At 35.1% G+C, this 19,850-nt stretch overlaps 1 protein-coding gene across 1 annotated transcript; it reads left to right on the forward strand.

Moving 5' to 3' along the window:
- The first annotated feature begins 983 nt into the window (after positions 1 to 983).
- LOC134845791 (putative phosphatidate phosphatase) lies at positions 984 to 19,617 on the forward strand. Its single transcript, XM_063862873.1, has 6 exons — positions 984 to 1,205; positions 1,584 to 1,724; positions 5,064 to 5,343; positions 14,042 to 14,160; positions 15,458 to 15,590; positions 18,436 to 19,617. The coding sequence occupies exons 1-6, from the start codon at positions 1,026 to 1,028 to the stop codon at positions 18,627 to 18,629; spliced, it is 1,047 nt and encodes a 348-aa protein (XP_063718943.1). The 5' UTR covers positions 984 to 1,025; the 3' UTR covers positions 18,630 to 19,617.
- The last annotated feature ends 233 nt before the right edge of the window (positions 19,618 to 19,850 follow it).

Below are 19,850 nucleotides of genomic sequence, written 5' to 3' on the forward strand. Positions count from 1 at the left end.
TAAAAAAAATTCGTCAAAAACGGCTAGTTAAAAAGTCGAAATTTGTCTGAAGAAAAAAAAAACCCACCCCGAGCACAATTATTCCATTACTTTCGTATCGAAAGTCGGAACAATAAGTTAGTTAAGGTACTATCTCATAAACAGAGTTTTTCAGAATTATTTTACTCATTTCACTAATGCCTGAAGTATGCTTTGTCGTATACTCTTAATAACCTGCTAAACATCGCAGAGAGTAGATCATGTAAATAAATACATTGATCGACTTACTGCTTTTATCCGTGTAATATATATACTAGAAAACTTGAAGTTTCCACATTTTATATTTACCAACCCTGTAATTGGGTGCTGTCAGAGTACATTCAAAGAATGCAGATCTTATTTCCAATTTGTGCTGTTTTTTACAAATCGTCAAAAGTTCGAAGCACAGGAGGTGCGTTACACGCTAGTTGATTTCATATCTACAATCAGAGAAGAACGTTCGGCTCCTATAGAAGAATTTTTGTGAAATGACCAGCATCTTCGAAATGTCTAGTTATTTCGTTTTTGCCTTCTATAGTAATCATAGTGATATCGTTCGATTTTGATTATGGGAATTCTTCCAATCGAAAGTTTTACGCAAGTGCAGAAAAGCCCCATTGTCTAAATTAACCGGAGTAGCTCTTGAGACATAAGAGATTCTAAATTAGTGGGATACGGCCTCATTAAACAGATCTTATAGCCACTAAAACTAAGAGATCTACAATGTATTTCTTCATGAATTTAGTTTGTTCAAGATCGGTGAGCATCCCCAGCGAATATTCGATAAAGTTAGTTAAAAATCTGACTATCCGTAGACTGGCTACATGAAGAGCCTCTGTGATTATTGTAGATCAGATGATTCGCAGAAACTTGAAAAAACTGCAAATCAAAAATGAATCTTCTAAAATTTTTGATCAATTCTCTTCTCATTTAAGGTTATATTGAGATGTTTTTATTGCAGATAGTATTTGTAGTTGGCCTTAGAAACCAAGTTAATTGTCTCAGTGATGTCGGCGCAAGCTGCCAAAATGTGCAACAGAAGTTCAGTTTTTGTGGAAGTCGCGAACTGTTTGATGCTAGTTGGACTCCTCTTGTCTGAATATTTCACAGCCCAAAGTGCAGATCTGTTGCCAGTGTACAAAAGAGGATTTTTCTGTGATGATACTAGCATACAGTATCCTTATAAGGCAGGGTTGTCTACTTACAATTAGGGAATGAGATAATTAGGTTCGAAGTAGAGTTGCTATAGACTAACGTTACCTAATTGTGACAAAATCGTTTGCTAATGAATAGCCGAAAATGAAAAATCAAAAAAAGTCTGGGAAAATTTACATGCAACTTTTCAAAAAAATGTTCACTATCCGAAATCTGTGAATCTTTTTAAAATAAATACTAATGGAACCCCCCAATCGGATGATATTTTCAAGTAGGTCATTAAAATAGATTGTTTTGATCGAAATGTTGTGCAATGAACAGTAAGTTTTGTGACCGAAGGATAGTTGGTTTTTTTAAATTAAAAAACATTTGAAAAAAAGACAATATGACAACGCTGCAATTGATGAAAGGAGTCGACGGTGCCCTACTGGACAATAGGAATGCTCTATCCTGCCCTATTTGTTGTGTGTATGCTGCCTCTTGTGGTCATTCAGATACGCACACAGATGCCTCGTGATGTGTCCACTAGGAACGGCTGCAAACCGATTTGTGTAAGCAAGTAATTTTGGTGTCTTTAACGCCTTCGATTTTTTAAGCTTCGTCTGTACTGTAATTGTGAATCTTTTAACCAGCAGCACACTTGTGCCATATTGGTTCTCAAAAGTTCAGCTTTTTAAGGAGTCAATGAACGTAGTTTTTCGTAGTTTTTTTTTTCAGTAGTTTTTTCGCGTAGTTTTTTTCAGTAGTTTTTTTGGTGATATATTACAATAGGCGGTAGATGCAACAGATTCAACTGCATAGAGAAAAACATCTGGCTCCAATTGGGATTCGAATTCTAGTCCATGGGCCTTCAGTCAAATGCGTTAACCACTAAACCAACCGGTCTGGGTGTTTAGCGGTGATAACTTAAGACTTGATCTCACAACAGAGAATAAATAATTCAATAAAATTTGTTAGCCATGCTATTTTTCGACTTCAAAAATCAACCTAAAATTGATATTGGGCAATAGTGTTTGCTTTTCGCAAAACAATTACTGAAAAGGCCCCGACATTGTCCCCGTCCAATGTGTCGCTCACGAATTAGTTGTGAGAGCAAGAAAATTATAGATAAGTATGCTTGGCGATGCACTAACAACCGTTGTCGGAAACTTTTATCCTTGAAGAAAAAATCATTTTTTTAGTTCGAAATTATCTGTTCGACTTATTGCAACTTTGCTTTTTCTTTGCCGTAAAAATGGCAGTCTGCCAAGTTGCCACACTACTTGGAGTTAGTTCAAAAACGTCAGTAGATTTTTTTTGCTTTATTTCAAAAAAACTTGTTCTTGGGTCCTTCAAAATTCAGAAATTTGTGATTACAGATTTGGAGGACCTGGAAAAATTATTCATCTAGACGAGTCTGTGGTAGCCAAGAGAAAATACAACCGTGGTCGAATGATCAAAGAGAAAGGGATTTTCGGCGGAGATCAAAGAGAAAGGGATTTTCGGCGAATAAAAGAGAAAGGGATTTTCGGCGGAAAAAAGCCCGGTTTTTTGGAATTTGTTGAGGACAGCGGGGTTGAAACTCTGTGAGAGGTAATCTACCGAAGAATTTTGCCTGTAATAAAAGTTTGTCAGATGGTTGCTCATCTTACTTTCCTTTATGTAGACCAAGATCAGTAGTTTTTTGTCACGAATCTGTTGATCACAGCAAAAATTTTAAGGTTCCGATCACCGGCGTGCATACAAATATTATCGAAGCAATGTGAGGACAAGTCAAGAAAAACTTGAAAGCTATGAACGGTGTTATTGATCTCTGGTTACCTGCTCATGTTGACAATTTTTTTTGGAGACAACGTTTTGGGAGCGCTAATGTTATTTTTGACAATGATCAATGATATTGCACTTTATTTGAGCTCTTAAACAATTGAATTTATTTTTCGGATGCGTGTTGTTAGTCCGTCCGACGTCCCCTGATGTTATTGAAAACGGAGATTGCAAACTTTAATTCAAAGTTGATTCGCCTGGTTTTGGTGGCTGAATATAATTTTGTGTTCTCAATCAGTATTGACAAGATTAGCATCTAACATACCATGAACTTTACTTTACATCACACTATTTATAAATATCAACATCACGCCTCTTATCAAAGATCAATGTCTTTACCTACGAAGGTGAATGGTAAAGTTCATGTATGTTACATAATATATTACCGTTTTTTTTTCGTAGTTTTTTTTCAGCTGTTTTTTTGTAGTTTTTTTCTTTCAGTTGTTTTTTCTTCTGGAAAAGTCTTAATTTTTCCAGGCTGAAATTTACTTTTTTTGCGGTTCGAATTTTGATTTCTTTTTAAGTTCAGTTCACTTTCTTGGTTAAAAGGAAGGCAAACTCCACTATCGAACAGCAAAATTGTAAAGGTCACAAAAACGTGTGACCAACTCCTAGTTTCAAAATATAATTTAATTTTCAGATTTCCTAGCGAAATAAAAAGCTTACTGGTTGATCCAGTTTTCTCAATATGGGTAAATTTAATCTGAAAAATGTTACCCATAAATTAAGCGAGACATTAAAAAAGTCAATATATATATATTTTTCTGTTTGCTTGCGTTCATTGACTATTTCAACTTCTGAATGCTAATTTTGTTTTTAAGATTGTAAAAGAGTTCGCTGTCTTAAGAAAATTGGCCGACACCGTATTTTCTAACTCCGTGACATTTAAGTCACCATTTATAACCAAAATGTGGGCAGCCAAAGTTGATTTTCTGAAAATCGAAATAAGGGGGGATAAATAGTTAACAAGATCCGAAAAAAAACACCCTTGAGCATTCATGTCATTGCTTTTTTCGGCAAGATGTAACAATAATTCCCAACAGCTCATTAAAAAGAAGGAAACGTCATAATGTAGGTAACGCATCAAAGTAAAGTTGGTAATTTTTTGCAGCATAAATTGAGACAATGATGCTTGCTGCTAAATAAGCAGACGATTGAAACATATATGATGTACCGATTGCTTTCAGATCAAAAAACTTTTTTGTGAATTGAATTTGTAATCAGACCGTAATTGGTCTGATTTTCGAAGAAAGTGCGGAATATATATGCTTGGGTGGTTTTTTTAAATTCAAATCTTTAGTCGTCGCCAGGAATATATCAGCTGTGGGTTTTTTTATTCAAACCAATCCCACAAAACTCTTTGCTCCATCGGGGGATCAATTCCTTGATATGCATGGACCCAGCCGGGCGTGACCACCACTAAAGTATCCTGCCACGAGTTTGTCTAAATGGTCGTTTTATATTTTACACCTGTCAAATTATCCCGCGCCACAAAATCGTTCCAAATTGAATTGAGGCAATGAGCTAATTGGTCTTATTCATTCCATACACGACTCAAGTTTTCTTATTTTTCTTCTTCTTCGGCCTAAAAAGTTTCGGCTTAAACGCCTTTTGTAGGGACCTTTTTTGAAAATTAAGTTAGAAATTTTCTAATTTTCTTACTTGACTGAACTAAATGTGACAGAAAAATGCTTGTGGCGTCTAAGCACTTCAGGTGATATATCTGCTTAAAATATATCAATGTTAGCCTTAATTTAGCTTGTGATAACATGTTACTAAAAGTGGCAATTGAGTGAAACTTTTTTAGATGGCGTAAAATAAGATACTTATGTTGTAGCCTACAAGGGTGTAATAATGGAATCAAATCGTAATTAATTATTTAAAATACCGGAATTAAAATGGGGTAAAATTGGAGTAGTGGTCTTGCAATGGGAAAAAAGATTAAGGGATCGAAACCGTTGTGTGAACGTAAAGGACGGTAATTGGCCATCTGTAGACTTTTGCATTGCATCATAAAGCTTTGAATTTAGTTTAACGTAAATTTATGCGGCAATTAAAATCATTTTATAATTTCGTTTTTGTTTCAGCGCAACAAGGAAACAGACCCCGATGTGCAGAGGATCGAAGTGGGCAAATTTCTTCTGGTCTATTACTACAGTGTGACTAACTTTATGTTGGGCTTCTACGTAAATGGTGTGGCCACTAATATAGTTAAACATGCGGCAGGCAGACTCAGACCCAATTTCATTTCAGTATGTAGACCACGTGCATGTTCCAATTCGCTTGACACAGTAGAGGGTAGGGGCAGCAGTTACACTAATGGCAGCAGCAGCAATACCTACACATGGCAGTCGCATTTCATCACAGGTTGGTCATTGAAAAGCTAGTACACCATTCGCAAAAATTCCTTGCCCCATTTGCAGGCTGATTATTCATATAATCAAGATGACAGAATATGATGTCTGTAATATCTGCAACCAATTAGTGTTCGCTAGAAATAAACGAAAGAGTCAACATATGATAATTAATGATACCCTATGTTACTGTATGCAATAATTGCATTAATAAAAGCAAAAACATCTGTTTTTCCAAAATTGCTTTTGATGAGTTTTGGGCATAAATTCCTTTAATACAATGGCAAACGAATGCCCTATTTGCCTGGATTTGAAAACATCCATTCAATTTAGAAAACTTCACGGAAAAGGATATCCACAACCCTTTCATTTTATTTGTAATGAATGCTATATGACTCTGAAGTCCAAAACTAAATTGTTTTCTGACAAATTCTCATGCCCAATATGCCGACAGGATGTTCACGTCCTAAATTTCGAAAAAAAATTGATGATTGTAACACTTGTACAGGCAATAAAAAATGACTAAACAATTGTGCTGTTTGTTTAGGAAGTTAACAAAATGTTCTGCTTGGTAATGGACATTGATTTTGTCCTTGAGTACAATCTCCTCGTTCAGGTGGACGGTTACCAAGCATGCACGAACCGTATTTACGTTTATCCAGATCAACAACAATTGAATGTTTTTTGCAAACGATACAGTCCGGGCTTCCACGATGGAGAAAAAATTGCTGTCAAAAGCAGGAGTAGATTTTATAATGTAATCATAAATGCGTTCCTCAGCAACGAACATGTTATCAACATCAATTTTTAACCTCTAACCGCCTTATGAATTAGTTTATTCACAAACAATTATGCTTGAGATAACCTTACCAGTTTTTTTGAGTAAAATTTTCCATGTTTGTTATTTTTATTTCCAAAACTTTCTTTATTTTCCCCAACCAATTTTACACTACTTTCAAAAAACCATTATACCCTCTCTTGAATGCCCGATTTGTTACTTACAAAAATTCCAATTCAAGAAACAACATAAAAATCAGCCAGACCATCCACCACGTTTTATTTGCATAGACAGCCATGAGCAAATTCTAGCTCATTTTTCAAAATATGGACAACTTTTATGCCCCATTTGCCAGGTCCCAAATTACACCAGATCATTTTCCCATTATGCCCCCTGTACTTTATGCAACAGTATGGTTTGAAAAGCAAAGTGGGGAAATACCCAGACCCACGGTATGGCAAGTTACCTTACCGATTGCCATCAAGGCATCACAGTTTGCACAAGATGCCTCCCTAGTACAGCAAAATTTTGTCCACCAGGTCAAATCACTTATGGTTTTTTCGACCCCTGGAATTTTTTTTTCGCCACAAAAAGATGTCCCTTTATAATTTCTCCACACTCCTCCATTTGGTAAGGCATCAATTTTTCAAAAACCTACCCACAACATATATATCTTTTCAAATAACAATACACAAAACTCTCCCTTCATTAATGCTATATTATATAGCTTTTACCCCCCTCCCTGTTGTTTCTAGTCCCTTTTACCTATGAAATGGGACCCGTGATAAGCCTGTGGATGACCAAAGGTGGACATACCTTTAAGATTAGGGGGTTAATTAATGCCCAATTTCTATTTTTGCTTTTACTACAAGTTTATTATCTGAGCTTAACTCGGTATTTTAAAATGCTTGATTATGATTTTTTTCCCTGTGGTTAACAAACACCATGATCGTCTTTCTTCTTTTGTTTTTTTTATGGTGGGTTTGTGTGAAACCACAAGATTATACTTTCCACCTTTTCTATATAAACTTTACACTTTTATAAATGTCTTTCATCATTCAATTTTGATAATAAGCCTTAGTATCCGAATGTAATTGGAGATTTTGAATATATATTAATCATTTTATTCTGATGTTTAGCACAATGGAATTTGGCCCAGTAATGAACTGGAACTGTAGAATTGCCGACCCCGCCCCCGAGCAATTTAAAAGGAAACTGCCTCTCCGAAAGAAGAGGCAATTGAAATCAGTCGTAAATCCCTCAAATATGTCAATTGACGACAGGCTAAATAAGGACCCAATAAGTTTTTCAAACCTACAACAAAGATTGGAGCTCCAAAGAGAAAAAGAGAGCTCAAATTGGATTTGGTAAATCCTCAATTTACCACCAGCCTAAAATACTCCATAAAAAAACTATTACAACCGGTTGAAACTGCCATCAGTTGTCGAAGTTGTCAACTCGACGTCAATGGAAAAGGCAATGGTGCCAATCGAATTGATTACTGAAATTATGATAAAAGAAGAAAGTAACTTCTGGAAGATAAAGCAAAGTCTAGAAAACGGCTGCGTATTAAAAGCAGGGGGAGCTCAAATTACGATTACATTTGAGGGAATAACTGCTTTCCCAATGAAGACAACTCAAAATGAGAGAAATGAAATATACTCAAACCAGATAAAAATCGAAGAACTAACAGATGGACTGAGCAGGATGACACTTAAGAACAAAATAACTGAAGATCGCGAAACTGCTGCAAAAACTAGAGGCATCGCAGAGGAAGACAGCAATCCTCAGGGCATACAACACGGAGTTAGAAAATGGAAAGAAGGTCTATAATTTTTTTTCTAAAAAACCATATTTAAACTGCATCTTTTAACTTAAACTTATCTTCATACTTATTTTGTTTGATGTTCTTTTTAATGTTCTGAACTAAAATATTCAATCATTAAAGTTCAATTTTCACCATGGAATCGAGCAGCTTATTTTTCTTTAAAAAAGGGGTGAGTTGTAGTACTGTAATTACTACACGGACAAAGCGTATTGTCGAAATTGTTCATTAAAGACCCAATTCTAAATTGGAGCGTGCCATTTAAATTAAAGCCTCTTTTAACTAAATCAGATATTGACTGATTTAATCTTATTAGGACTATAAAATCTTGTTTTGAAAATCCACTACTTTTTAAATACTTGTCCAATTTTTCTATTTTTTCATGCACAGTATTTTAAAAGGGCAGCGATTACTAACACGTCCCTTGTAACTATAAATTGAAACAAGTTGGATTATTATTTAGCAGTCTTGCCGGCTGCCCAGGAATTCTCCTTGCTTTGATTGAGCAGAGATGCACCTGCAATATGATGCATCAGAGAAAGTACTATGAATTTTTAATAAGATCGAACTGAAGGCTGCGGTTTTAATCAAAGGGGACTAATAATTCAAGGATATTTGATTTGGAAAATTCTAATAAAATCTAGTTGAAAATTTCCTCATGATGAAGGGAGAGTAAAGAAGCAGGTTAAACCTGAGTACTTGAAAGATGAATCAGCCGCCGGTTTTTGCTTACGAGCAAAAGGACTGGCCTGAAATCTTCCGTGTTTCATTTTGCTCAGTCAGGAGCAAGTCTTCTACTCTAATAACTTCAGTTTTCAAATAAATAATTTTTCTTTTTCAGTTTTACAAAATTTTAAAAATCAAGTTTTTTTTTCCAATGAACCAGAAATTTAGTTTTTCTCTAACTTCGATAAAACAATAAATCGAGATAAGCACGAACGAGAAAACCCAGAGCACGAAAAGAACCGGACAAGACTCCTTTAGGCGAACAAAAAGAAGTGGACCCAACCAAGATTGACTCGAGACTCCTACCCAATCGTCAACCTTAGTAAGCAGATAAAATATAAATGTAAAAATAAGAGTTAACACCCCATCCTCAAAGGTTTTTTTTTCTTTAAGCTGTTCGATTCATTTTTATTATCTAATAACCCTGTGCTTTATATTCACCCAGCTCATTAATTCATACCTTTTTCTAACTTTTGTTTCTACTATAACTTTTGTCAAGAAACTTGACGATCTTAGGTGAGACTTTTAACTAAGGATAGATTACTAAGCAATCAACCAATAATGAACGCTTAGTAAAGTATCAAAAAAAATAATGGAGCAGAAATTGAGAGCAGTATATAAATCAGATGGAAGTTTACATTTGCTTATTTGTTCAGAGCTTTGAATTTTGTAGCTTTTTTCATGTCATAATTCGTAAGTCCTAAAATTTAATTTCTAGGAAGATTCCTTAACCACCTGAATAACCACCTTGTTTTTTACTTATCTTAACTGAACTATTCAGCACTGACAAAAAATTGTTATCTTTTGTTATATTCAGCCAATAAAAGTTTATGTATTTTTATTCCGGTTTTGGACCACTCTCCATTTGAATAAAACAATATTAGAAATGAAGGCCATAGAAACGAGGAATTCGGTTTAAACTCAAAAATATAATATAAGATAAAGAATTTTATCGTCTTTTTGTAGGTCGACCAAATCATTTTTCTGAGCTCTCATGGCACTATGTAGACCCTGTTTTGACCGCATTTTCTCACCGCAAAAAAAACAGCCTATGACGATACTTTTAGGGCACTTTTCGACAGATTTTAAACAAAAAATTGCGTTTTTTTGCCGCGCGCTACCCTCGAAATATGCATAAGGCCTCATAGAATTTTATAGGGTTGGTCAGAAAAAAATATTTGTTCTAAACTATAGCTAAAATGGGAACCTTTGGGTAGTCAGGGTCCGAGAGGTGTGAATCCCTAAAGCCGCTGCTGGCTCAAGCTTGCAAAATCCTTCAAAATACGATTTTTTTTCCATTACAATAATTTTTTGTAATTCTGTTTATTCGCAAGATTAATTGAAAATTCCTTGCATGCTGTTCTTTAAGACCGCACATAAAACTGTTTGTTGCGACAAACACTTCCTACAGATGCTCTCCAACAAATTCAAATGATGATTGATTGTCATTGCAAAAAATTGATAGCGTTTTGTTTGAAAACATTTTCACATGCTGAAATGGGCGTAAGAATTTCAGCTTCGAAATATCAGATTTTAATTCTCTTACAACTAGTGTAGTGCAATTGCATATTCAAATTGGATCAAAAAAAATTTCGTATTGCCTGATTTGTAGGGTAATAACAGATTTTTAAGCGGGTTTGTGCTTCGTGGTGGGGCGATGCAAAAATTTCAAAGCTTTTAGTTCTGAAGCATTTTCAAAGCATTTTCTTTTTCTGCCCAACGGGCATCAACCGCTAGATGCATTTTTCTTGAATGCTAATTTATTTCATTTTTTTAACTCGAGACATCAAATAATTTGATAGAGATAGTTTTCGATTGTTTCTTTTTAATTTTTTTTGTTTGGTGGATTTTGTCTGCTAGATTGCCGTGCTATGTTTGTGATGTAGCGCAAGTAGTGGGACACTCTGATTCGCCTCTATGTTTTAAATTTATGACTTATTTTTTGAGGTTTGACGTATATATATGTTTTGACAAACACTTCCTACAGATGCTCTCCAACAAATTCAAATGATGATTGATTGTCATTGCAAAAAATTGATAGCGTTTTGTTTGAAAACATTTTCACATGCTGAAATGGGCGTAAGAATTTCAGCTTCGAAATATCAGATTTTAATTCTCTTACAACTAGTGTAGTGCAATTGCATATTCAAATTGGATCAAAAAAAATTTCGTATTGCCTGATTTGTAGGGTAATAACAGATTTTTAAGCGGGTTTGTGCTTCGTGGTGGGGCGATGCAAAAATTTCAAAGCTTTTAGTTCTGAAGCATTTTCAAAGCATTTTCTTTTTCTGCCCAACGGGCATCAACCGCTAGATGCATTTTTCTTGAATGCTAATTTATTTCATTTTTTTAACTCGAGACATCAAATAATTTGATAGAGATAGTTTTCGATTGTTTCTTTTTAATTTTTTTTGTTTGGTGGATTTTGTCTGCTAGATTGCCGTGCTATGTTTGTGATGTAGCGCAAGTAGTGGGACACTCTGATTCGCCTCTATGTTTTAAATTTATGACTTATTTTTTGAGGTTTGACGTATATATATGTTTTGACAAACACTTCCTACAGATGCTCTCCAACAAATTCAAATGATGATTGATTGCCGTTGGGCATTTTCTTTTTCTGCCCAACGGGCATCAACCGCTAGATGCATTTTTCTTGAATGCTAATTTATTTCATTTTTTTAACTCGAGACATCAAATAATTTGATAGAGATAGTTTTCGATTGTTTCTTTTTAATTTTTTTTGTTTGGTGGATTTTGTCTGCTAGATTGCCGTGCTATGTTTGTGATGTAGCGCAAGTAGTGGGACACTCTGATTCGCCTCTATGTTTTAAATTTATGACTTATTTTTTGAGGTTTGACGTATATTTTTTGTGTTCATTTTCAATTCAAAAACATGGGTCGCAATTTCCATGGTTACGCTTGCGATTAGCAAGCATTATCAAATCGGAATGTAGACTTTTTGTTCGGGTTAACAAGTAGTTTATTAAAATCAGTTGAATCAAATTTGAATTTTTATGACATGAGGATGTCAGCTGCATGACATGCTCATTTTCTCGAAACTTCAAATTTAGCTACTAGGTGAGTACTGGCAGGGTAGTTTCAGGGGGAACTTGGAGCTTTTAAATTAAAATTAGTTTTTTTTCCCGCTCAACTAGTGTCTGCTCAAAAATTGTCGGCCTTTTCTCCGCTTCGTAAGTTTTTTTTGCTGTTTGGTAAAAGCAGTACTAAAAAAATGAATGGGAATGGGGAATGGGTTTTTTATTTGATTTTTTTGAGACGCTTTGGAACATTTTATCACTTTGTTCAAAAACTTTTTCTCAAAAAACCATCTACCGATTTTCAAAGAAGGGGTTTCCATAGAAAGACCGCCTACATTTTTCTGTGACTGCATACTCTCCTGGTCTCTCTTTGCCTTACCCTTATGCTTACAGCATTCGATGAAGTCTATGGGGTGAATAATTGACCTATGTTTTTGATTTGTTTTTCGTTTTCTCAAAAAGTAACCTACCAGATCTGACATTTTGGTTTTAATGAAAAAATGGATTTGAAAAGCTCCCCTCCGTTTTTCCACTGATAATGTTGACCCTCGGAATAGTCAATTTTTGATTATTTTGACCGTTTTTGATTATTTTTTCCATTTTCTGAAAACTAACCTACCATGTTTTTGAAATCTCTTTGACCGTACCTCAGGTTGTGGGTTCAATGAAAATAAAGGGTTTTGTTAAGCTCCCCTGCATTATTGGTCACTCACAGTTTTTCTTCACACAAAGTGATCGTCTCGGAAAAGTCAATTTTTTGATTTTTTGAGCGTTTTTTTTTTGCTAAATTATATGGTTTTAACCGCAAAAGAAATCCTATGTCTGAAATTTTCGATTCAAATCAAAAAACAGATTTTAGAAGGCTGCTCTGCCTAAGCCACTACACCAAAGTTTTTTGACACAAAAAATTATGGCACTCGGAAAAGTCAAAGTTTTGATTTTTTTGACAGTTTTTTCGAAGCTTTTTGACCTTTTTTGTGAATAACACTACCAAAGCTTGGTTTTTGGGTGCAATCAAAATTTCAGGTTAGGTGAACTTCTTTTGCATAAGCAGCTGCGCCCAAATTTGTTTAAACAAAAGCTTTGATTCTCGGAAAAGTCAACTTTCAAGTTTATTGACGTTGTTGGAAGCGTACCTTTATAACTTGATACGCAGATTTTTTTGTAGAAATTAATTTATGGCCCTCAAACAAGGGGAAATTGAGAATCTTCTTTACTTAACCGGCCCCGAACTGCTTTTAATAGAAAAAAGTTCCGGATTTTGGAAAGTCAAGGTATTGAACTTAGACCATTTTTTAGAAATGTTTTGAGTATCCTATCAAATCTGAGATAAAAATTTCAATCGAAAGAAGCGGTTGCTCGAATTTTTCTGCAGAAGCGGTTACTCCTTATTTTTTTTTGTCAAGAATGGTTTCTCTGATGAATCTCAAATTTTTCACTCCCTTCTTTAATAGAGAATCAACTAAGGTTTTTGGCTTATCTACGACATTTTTTAAGGCCGACAAAATTGATTTTCCGAGCTCTCTCCTAAAGCCTTAAAAAGACGCTGTTTTGGCCACATTTTCTGCGCCGCGGACAATATTTTGAAAAAACAGGTAAAAAAAGCCGTTTTTGTGCACTTGGAAACTTATGACGAAAAAATCATCGCGTTTTTTGGCGCGCGCTCCCCCTGAAAGTTAGTATATTTTGGCACCCAAAAATGGAGGTCGCCCAAAAATAGGGTCGGTCGGCCAAAAATGGATTTCTTAACAAGCACCAAGGGGGGATCGACCCTTTGATCGGGAGGGGGTCGAATCCATGAAGAAGGTGGCGTCCGCCTCCCCTTAAGTCCTCCCGAGTTTAACAAATTCACCAAAATATCAAAATTGTAAATCTAGTTTTAGCTGGACCCTAGTTGTCCTTTATCGAGACATACAAAGTTTTTGGTGCACCTAGTTTTTTTCAACATTTATCTTTTTTTCGACTTACGCTTTTTTTATGATTGTGTTGTATTGCAAGTGGTGCGAAGCTCCGCTTCGACTCTGTGTTAAAAAATCAGTTAAGTTCATTTCCGTCGTTAGTAGACTTCTGGTTTCGAAAGTGGAATTTAATTATCAGATTTCACAGTGAACTAAAAGTTTCCCTATTGATCCAGTTTTCTCAAATTGGGTTAAGTTCTTATGAAAAAATTATCAATCATAAATTGTTTTAGAAATTCAAAGAGCTTTAAGGCCATCTATTTTTTTAATGGTAAATCAAAAGTATTTTTTTCTGTTTTGGATTCATTGACTTAATTCCAACTGTCAGCTGGCTATGTTTTATCATACAGATTGGAAATAGAATTTTAAAGAGGTTGTCGTTTTAGATCCTCTTTGCGAGGAGGAAGATGCATCTTTCGTGGCTGACTCCAGGCGTTCTTTTCCCTCTGGCCACTCCAGCTGTGCTTTCTACGTGTTTGTCTACACTGCTATCTTCATCCAGCAGGTATGTTGCTTCCCTTTTTTGCTACTCTGTTATATTTACACTTGCAAGTGTCTAGTAATCGGCAGCTTGACGTTTTTCCATTAAACAAATGTTTAAGAATCAGTCTTAAATTTGGCTTCACAGACATGTTTTGAGCCTGTATGCATTTTGGAAATTTCTCTTCGAAGTTTTTGATTATTATTCTTTTTTTGTTTTTTTTTTTCGCTTAAAATGTTTTGTTTTTGTTTTCAAACGTTTGGTATGATTTTATATCGGCGTAGCTTTCGCTTATCAAGCTAGTTGAAGGACTAATTTAATATTTTATGCGTGTGTGCTTACTTTGGGGCATAAGTGAACTGTCATTTTCTAATTGCGAAAACATACGTCTACCCAAGTTTTGTCGGCGTTGTTGCCGTTCCGTACATTTTGTTTCAATGATTATTTACAGTAGCAGATGTCTTCCGCGACTTTTTTCAAAACGAACTTCATTCAAGTCAAAAGTAGGAGACTTTTGAAAAACCGAGTTTTCGAATTTTTTTCCAAAAATTTTGAACTACCTGCAGCTTTTTTGGCAATTTTTCTGGGTTGAGAATTGTTGCATCACGCTCAGGCATCGACTACGGATTTTGATTGAAAACTTTTGTGAACGTTTCTAGGGCGATCATTTGCATTTTTTAGCTCTCCTGTAAATGTCAAGAAGATCCAATTTATTCAAAAACTGCTTCGTTGCTAACAAATTTTTGCACGATCGAGCCGAAATGTGAGCTCAGCCAAAATAACGTTTTAGGCAATTTTTGCATGTTTTGATCAGAATATCGTTTTTTTTTAGCTCGCTTATTCATTGAAATTAGTATATATTGGCGCAAAATGCATCACTGTTATTGACATCTTAAGTTCAATGTTAGGGTTGAGCGGCCAAAGTACATGTCCTTAAATTGAAGGAGTTAATGAAGAGGAAAATCATTGCTTGACATTTAGAGCAAGCAGCCAGAAAAAAATCAAATTTGGTGTAAAAGCGAGCCAAGCGAGCACTCTCTCCTTGCAAGCCAAGCGAGCACTCTCTTCTCATTTTCCACAATTTGCAGCATTTTATAAAACCGAAAACCATTTCATCGACGCTAAAGGTCTGTTGGAACAATCAGGGCTTCGCATTGAAACGAGAAGTATTGTTATAATTTAGCAAACAATTTCCTCTATAAGTTAGAAAAACCGTAGGTGCGAGTCACGCGCTAGTCTTGTTTTATCGCGAGTCACGTGCTAGTCCTCCTTTGTCTGTAAGTTGTCGAAAAAAAACAATAATTTGATGTTCTGACTACAGACTCTGTCCCACTCGTGGCTGGCCAGGTGTTTCCTTCTACCTCTGGCTCAGACGTCCTCTCTCCTGTTTGCCCTGTTAGTAGCTGTGTCCAGAGTCTGTGACCATAAACACCATCCAACAGATGTCATAACAGGTGAGTCATTCAGGTTCTTAGTTGGGATACAAGACATCAAACACGTTTATTACTCATTTAAACTTTTAAAAGGCATAATTCAATAAATACGCTGAATAATACGACTGAATACTAGCGCAACCAAAAACTAAGAAGGAAGGGGGCGCAAACGGGGAAAGTTTTTGAAACGGTCGAGAAAAAGTTGAATGTCTGAGATAAATACTAACATGAAAGCGGAGCGTTCTCCAATTTTGCCGACAATCTGAGAGCCTTTTATTTGTTGTTTTTATTGCAGGAATGAATTTAAACAAGACCGGACTTAATTTTCGTTTCCTCGTAAACGGTGTTTAAAACTGTTTTCCCGAAGGTCAAATACCAATCTTTCAATATTCTAATATTTCAATGAGTTCAAAGTATCAAAATATCAATGCTGCTGCCAGGGCAACCAAAAGGTGGATGTTTACTGACTGTTTGATTTTGGGTATTTGAATTCAAAGACAATAAAGAATTCAAAGTCAAATTTTTTAGAATTTTGCGATGTTTTCTTCGGTTTATGATTTTGATTGTTTTTTTATCATTTGATTAAACTGGCGTGAGTGCGTGATTTTTTTGGTTAATGCAACTTCAGTGCGACCATATGCAAATGCAATGGGCTAAGAGAACGAAAAAACTGCCAGTCGCTCACTGACAGACACTGTCAAATAATGTAATGTTTGGCGATAAAATGTCGCTGATTCATTATATTAATTAAGGTCGGTCGAAATTAAGTCGATATGCGCTACGCAATGTAGGTCGGTATTTGGTTGACGCAAGATATGGTTACCCTATTTGCAGCCGTTATAATGAGAACGAACGCATTTGGGTCACAAAAAGCAGCCTGAGTGTGAATCAATCGAGTAGAAGAGCAGTTATCAGGAGCAAAAAAAGTTGCTAGTCAAGGTGAATTTTTGTGTTTCTGGTGGAACGTTACTTTAAATCACTTTTCTTTAAAATGATGCGCATTTCAAGTGACTCGTGACTCGTTTTTGAACCTTGATTTATTTTATTTTAAATTCGAACCATGTTCTCTGTTTCTATAGAAAAAATTGTTTCCTATCACATTGAAAGATTTCTCCTTCGGTCATTACACTAGCCAGCTTAGTGTAATAGTATGACTATTATTTTTTTATCCAACCTAAGTCGCAAATATTGGTACCATTTTTGGTTGCACCTTGCTTTTTGACAGCATGTTCTTTCACGTTCGATCAGTAATAAGTTAACACAGTTGATGCTTTTTTAATTCATCAATTGAATCGAAAAACGCTATATCTTTTTTTGAAATGCCTAATTTATACATAATTTGGTTTTAAGCTTTCCAATTTATTACTTGCAAAGTTAGTGTAAATGCTTTCAGTTTGTCATATTTCAAATTACTATATGCAATATTGTGTCTATTATATGCAATGTGGTTGTACCATTGGCATTTTCTTAGCATATGTAGCCGCTTTGTTTGTGGCTATTGTTAGTAAATTGTCAAAGGCCCGTGGCACAGATGCGAGCACACGGGAATCCACATCTCTTGGTCGTAGAAGCGAATCCGCCACAGCAAAAGTTTTAAGTTTTAAGGTTTTAACCTTTTTTTCTTATATCACTTGATGCAGCTGTTTTTTTTTGTTTTCTCGCTATTGGCTGTGAAGAGCAGCTTCGCTTCTGTGTTTGGTGGTCATAAAACTTGATTTTGAAAATTGTTTGTTTTTGCTTTCGTGAACATTTTTATCCGGCTTTTTCACTTCGGCGCTCTTCCAAATCATAAAACCTGTCAAAATATTATTTTTAGTAGTAATGAACATAGTGAGTACTCTTATATTGATATTGGTGGTTTTTTTTCAGGAAAAGTCTCATAATTTTTTTGGGCTCAAATTTATTTTTTTCGGGGTTTGACATAGATTTTTCTTTAAATTTCATAAGTTGAAGTTTTTTCAAAAAGTAAGTCAATGTGTTTTTCTGTTTCCTTGCGCTTATTACTTTTTTCCAATTGTCAAACAATAGCGAGAAAACTGAAAAAAACAGCTGTATGAAGTATGGAGACTCCGTCATTGGTTTTGTAACATTTTAGGAGCTCTACAATTTGTCCAATTTGGTATTAGCACAAATCCTTGCCAAGAGCTCTTGTAAAAAACGATCCACCACTACGACTACTTATTTATAGGTTTGATTTTGAAAAAATCTAATTGTTCCCAAAAAAAATTGACCGCACACACGCGCCTGTTTTTCTTATAGTGAGGGTAAAATTTTGAGGGTTTTAAAAAAATTGATTGTGTTGCCTTGAAGCCCCGTTCATTAAAAAGTGGAGTCAGCAATATTTCTTAAGAGTCGATGAACATAATGAATACCCATTACTCATATATAGGTCGTGATGATTTTTTTTCAGGAAAAAGTCTTGAAAGCGGTTTGACTTTTCAATTCTTTAGATGCAGTTCATTTCGTTTGTTAAAAGGAAGGCAGGCTGTACTTGCACTATCGTACAGCAAAAACGTACAGGTCACAAAAAACGTGATCTCTTCCTATTTCGAAAGTGGGTTTCAATTTTCAGATTTCCCTGCGGAATAAAAACTAATCTGCCTTTTGATCCAGGTTTAATTGAGTTAATTTTATCAAAAAAGTGTCAATCATAAATTTTTCTTGAAACTTAAAAGAGTCTTAAGCCCATCTAGTTTTCACTTGGAAATACGATATTTGAAGTTCTTTAAGAAAAAAGCAACTTCGTTTTTTATTTCCCTGTGATCATTGAATCTTCTCCGTTAACTGTGATCATTTAATCTTTTCCAACTGTCTGTTGGCTATGTTTCTCAAAATTAAATTGGATAATTGATCCGTTGGGTTACAGGTGCAGTTCTTGGAACAGCCTTTGCCTTCTATTGCACGCTGGTGTTACCCAGACTCAGATTAAACAGACTGACAGGCATTCAGCAAAGTGAGATGAATGGCAAGTTGTTCCTCAGAGCAAGCGACTCCAACAATGGAATCCATACTGCAGACAAAGTCTCCTTACACACAATCGCCGAAGATGAGCTCTCATGACCCCTGCTCTCGTCATGACGTTGAAAATTGCTAAAATTTACTCAACGCCTTGTTTGTTTTTCATCCAAGAAATTAGGAAATGTTGCAGATTCTCATCATTTTTTGCAACGAGAACTCGTTTTGTTGCCAACCCGTGTGGAAAAAATTACTACAAATATAACAAAAATTAGCTTTTATAAGAGGTCTGAAAAAAATTGATGAAAATGGTGTTTTCTCTCATAATAATGATTGATATTTTCTCTATTGACGGAGTATCGTATTTGATTGACAAAATTTCATCGAAAATAGTGCTTATGGAAATTTTTGGCGTTTTGTCGTTTGACAATAGTCAAACTCAAAGGCTGTTTGATGAAACAATGCAGCGTAAAAACTTGAGCAAAGTGGAAAACTAGATTCTGCCATGGAATGTCTCGAAATAATTCACCGTTGTAAAGAATTAACTTATAAAAGTGTATTTGTAGTGCAAATCTGTTGTAGTGTTGTTTTATGATGTATATTTTGTTGAACTAAACATGCTGGAGGTAGTTCCAGCTAATATGATGCTATTTGCTGTAAAAAAAGGGTTAATTTCAAAACGCCACTATAGTTAGAGTCCCGGAAAGTTTCGGCGTCGTTGGATCCCTTGGATTATGACGAAAGTAAGCAACTTTTTATGCGAAAATTTCGGTCATTCAGAATTTTGAGCGATATTCAAAATCTAATGAGTTGATGGTAAACAAGTTTGGCAAATTTTTTTGAAGAAAAACGAATTAGTGAAAGTTAACTAAGAATTCGTCAAGTAAACTGTTTCACATCTTGGTTGAATTGCATCATAATGCTTGCTGTTTTGATAATTTCAACTTCTTGGTACCCATTGTATGCTTTAGTTAATTGGCCAGTTAGATTTCATCACTCCATTGTGCAGTGTGCTCGTATCAGTTTTAAAGTCTCCTAGTATTTAGGAAAATTGCTATAAATTTGAATGCTGAATTGAATTCGTATTTGTGAATTTCAGTCTCGAAAATTGCCGATGCCCAGCATCTTTTTCTGGACTATTCATTTCAAATTTTTTGCACTGAATAATTGAAATGTAGTATTCAATCCATTTGTGCAATACCAACCGACAACTAAGTAAATTTGTTGTAAATATTTATAATCGGAGATTTTGGGCGTTTTGTTTGTTAGCTGAAAGCAAATTTTACAGTTTGACAGATTTTTTTTCAATGAGACGAAAAGACATAT

Source organism: Symsagittifera roscoffensis, chromosome 5 (assembly GCF_963678635.1).
Source record: "Symsagittifera roscoffensis chromosome 5, txSymRosc1.1, whole genome shotgun sequence".
Taxonomy (NCBI): domain Eukaryota; kingdom Metazoa; phylum Xenacoelomorpha; order Acoela; family Convolutidae; genus Symsagittifera; species Symsagittifera roscoffensis.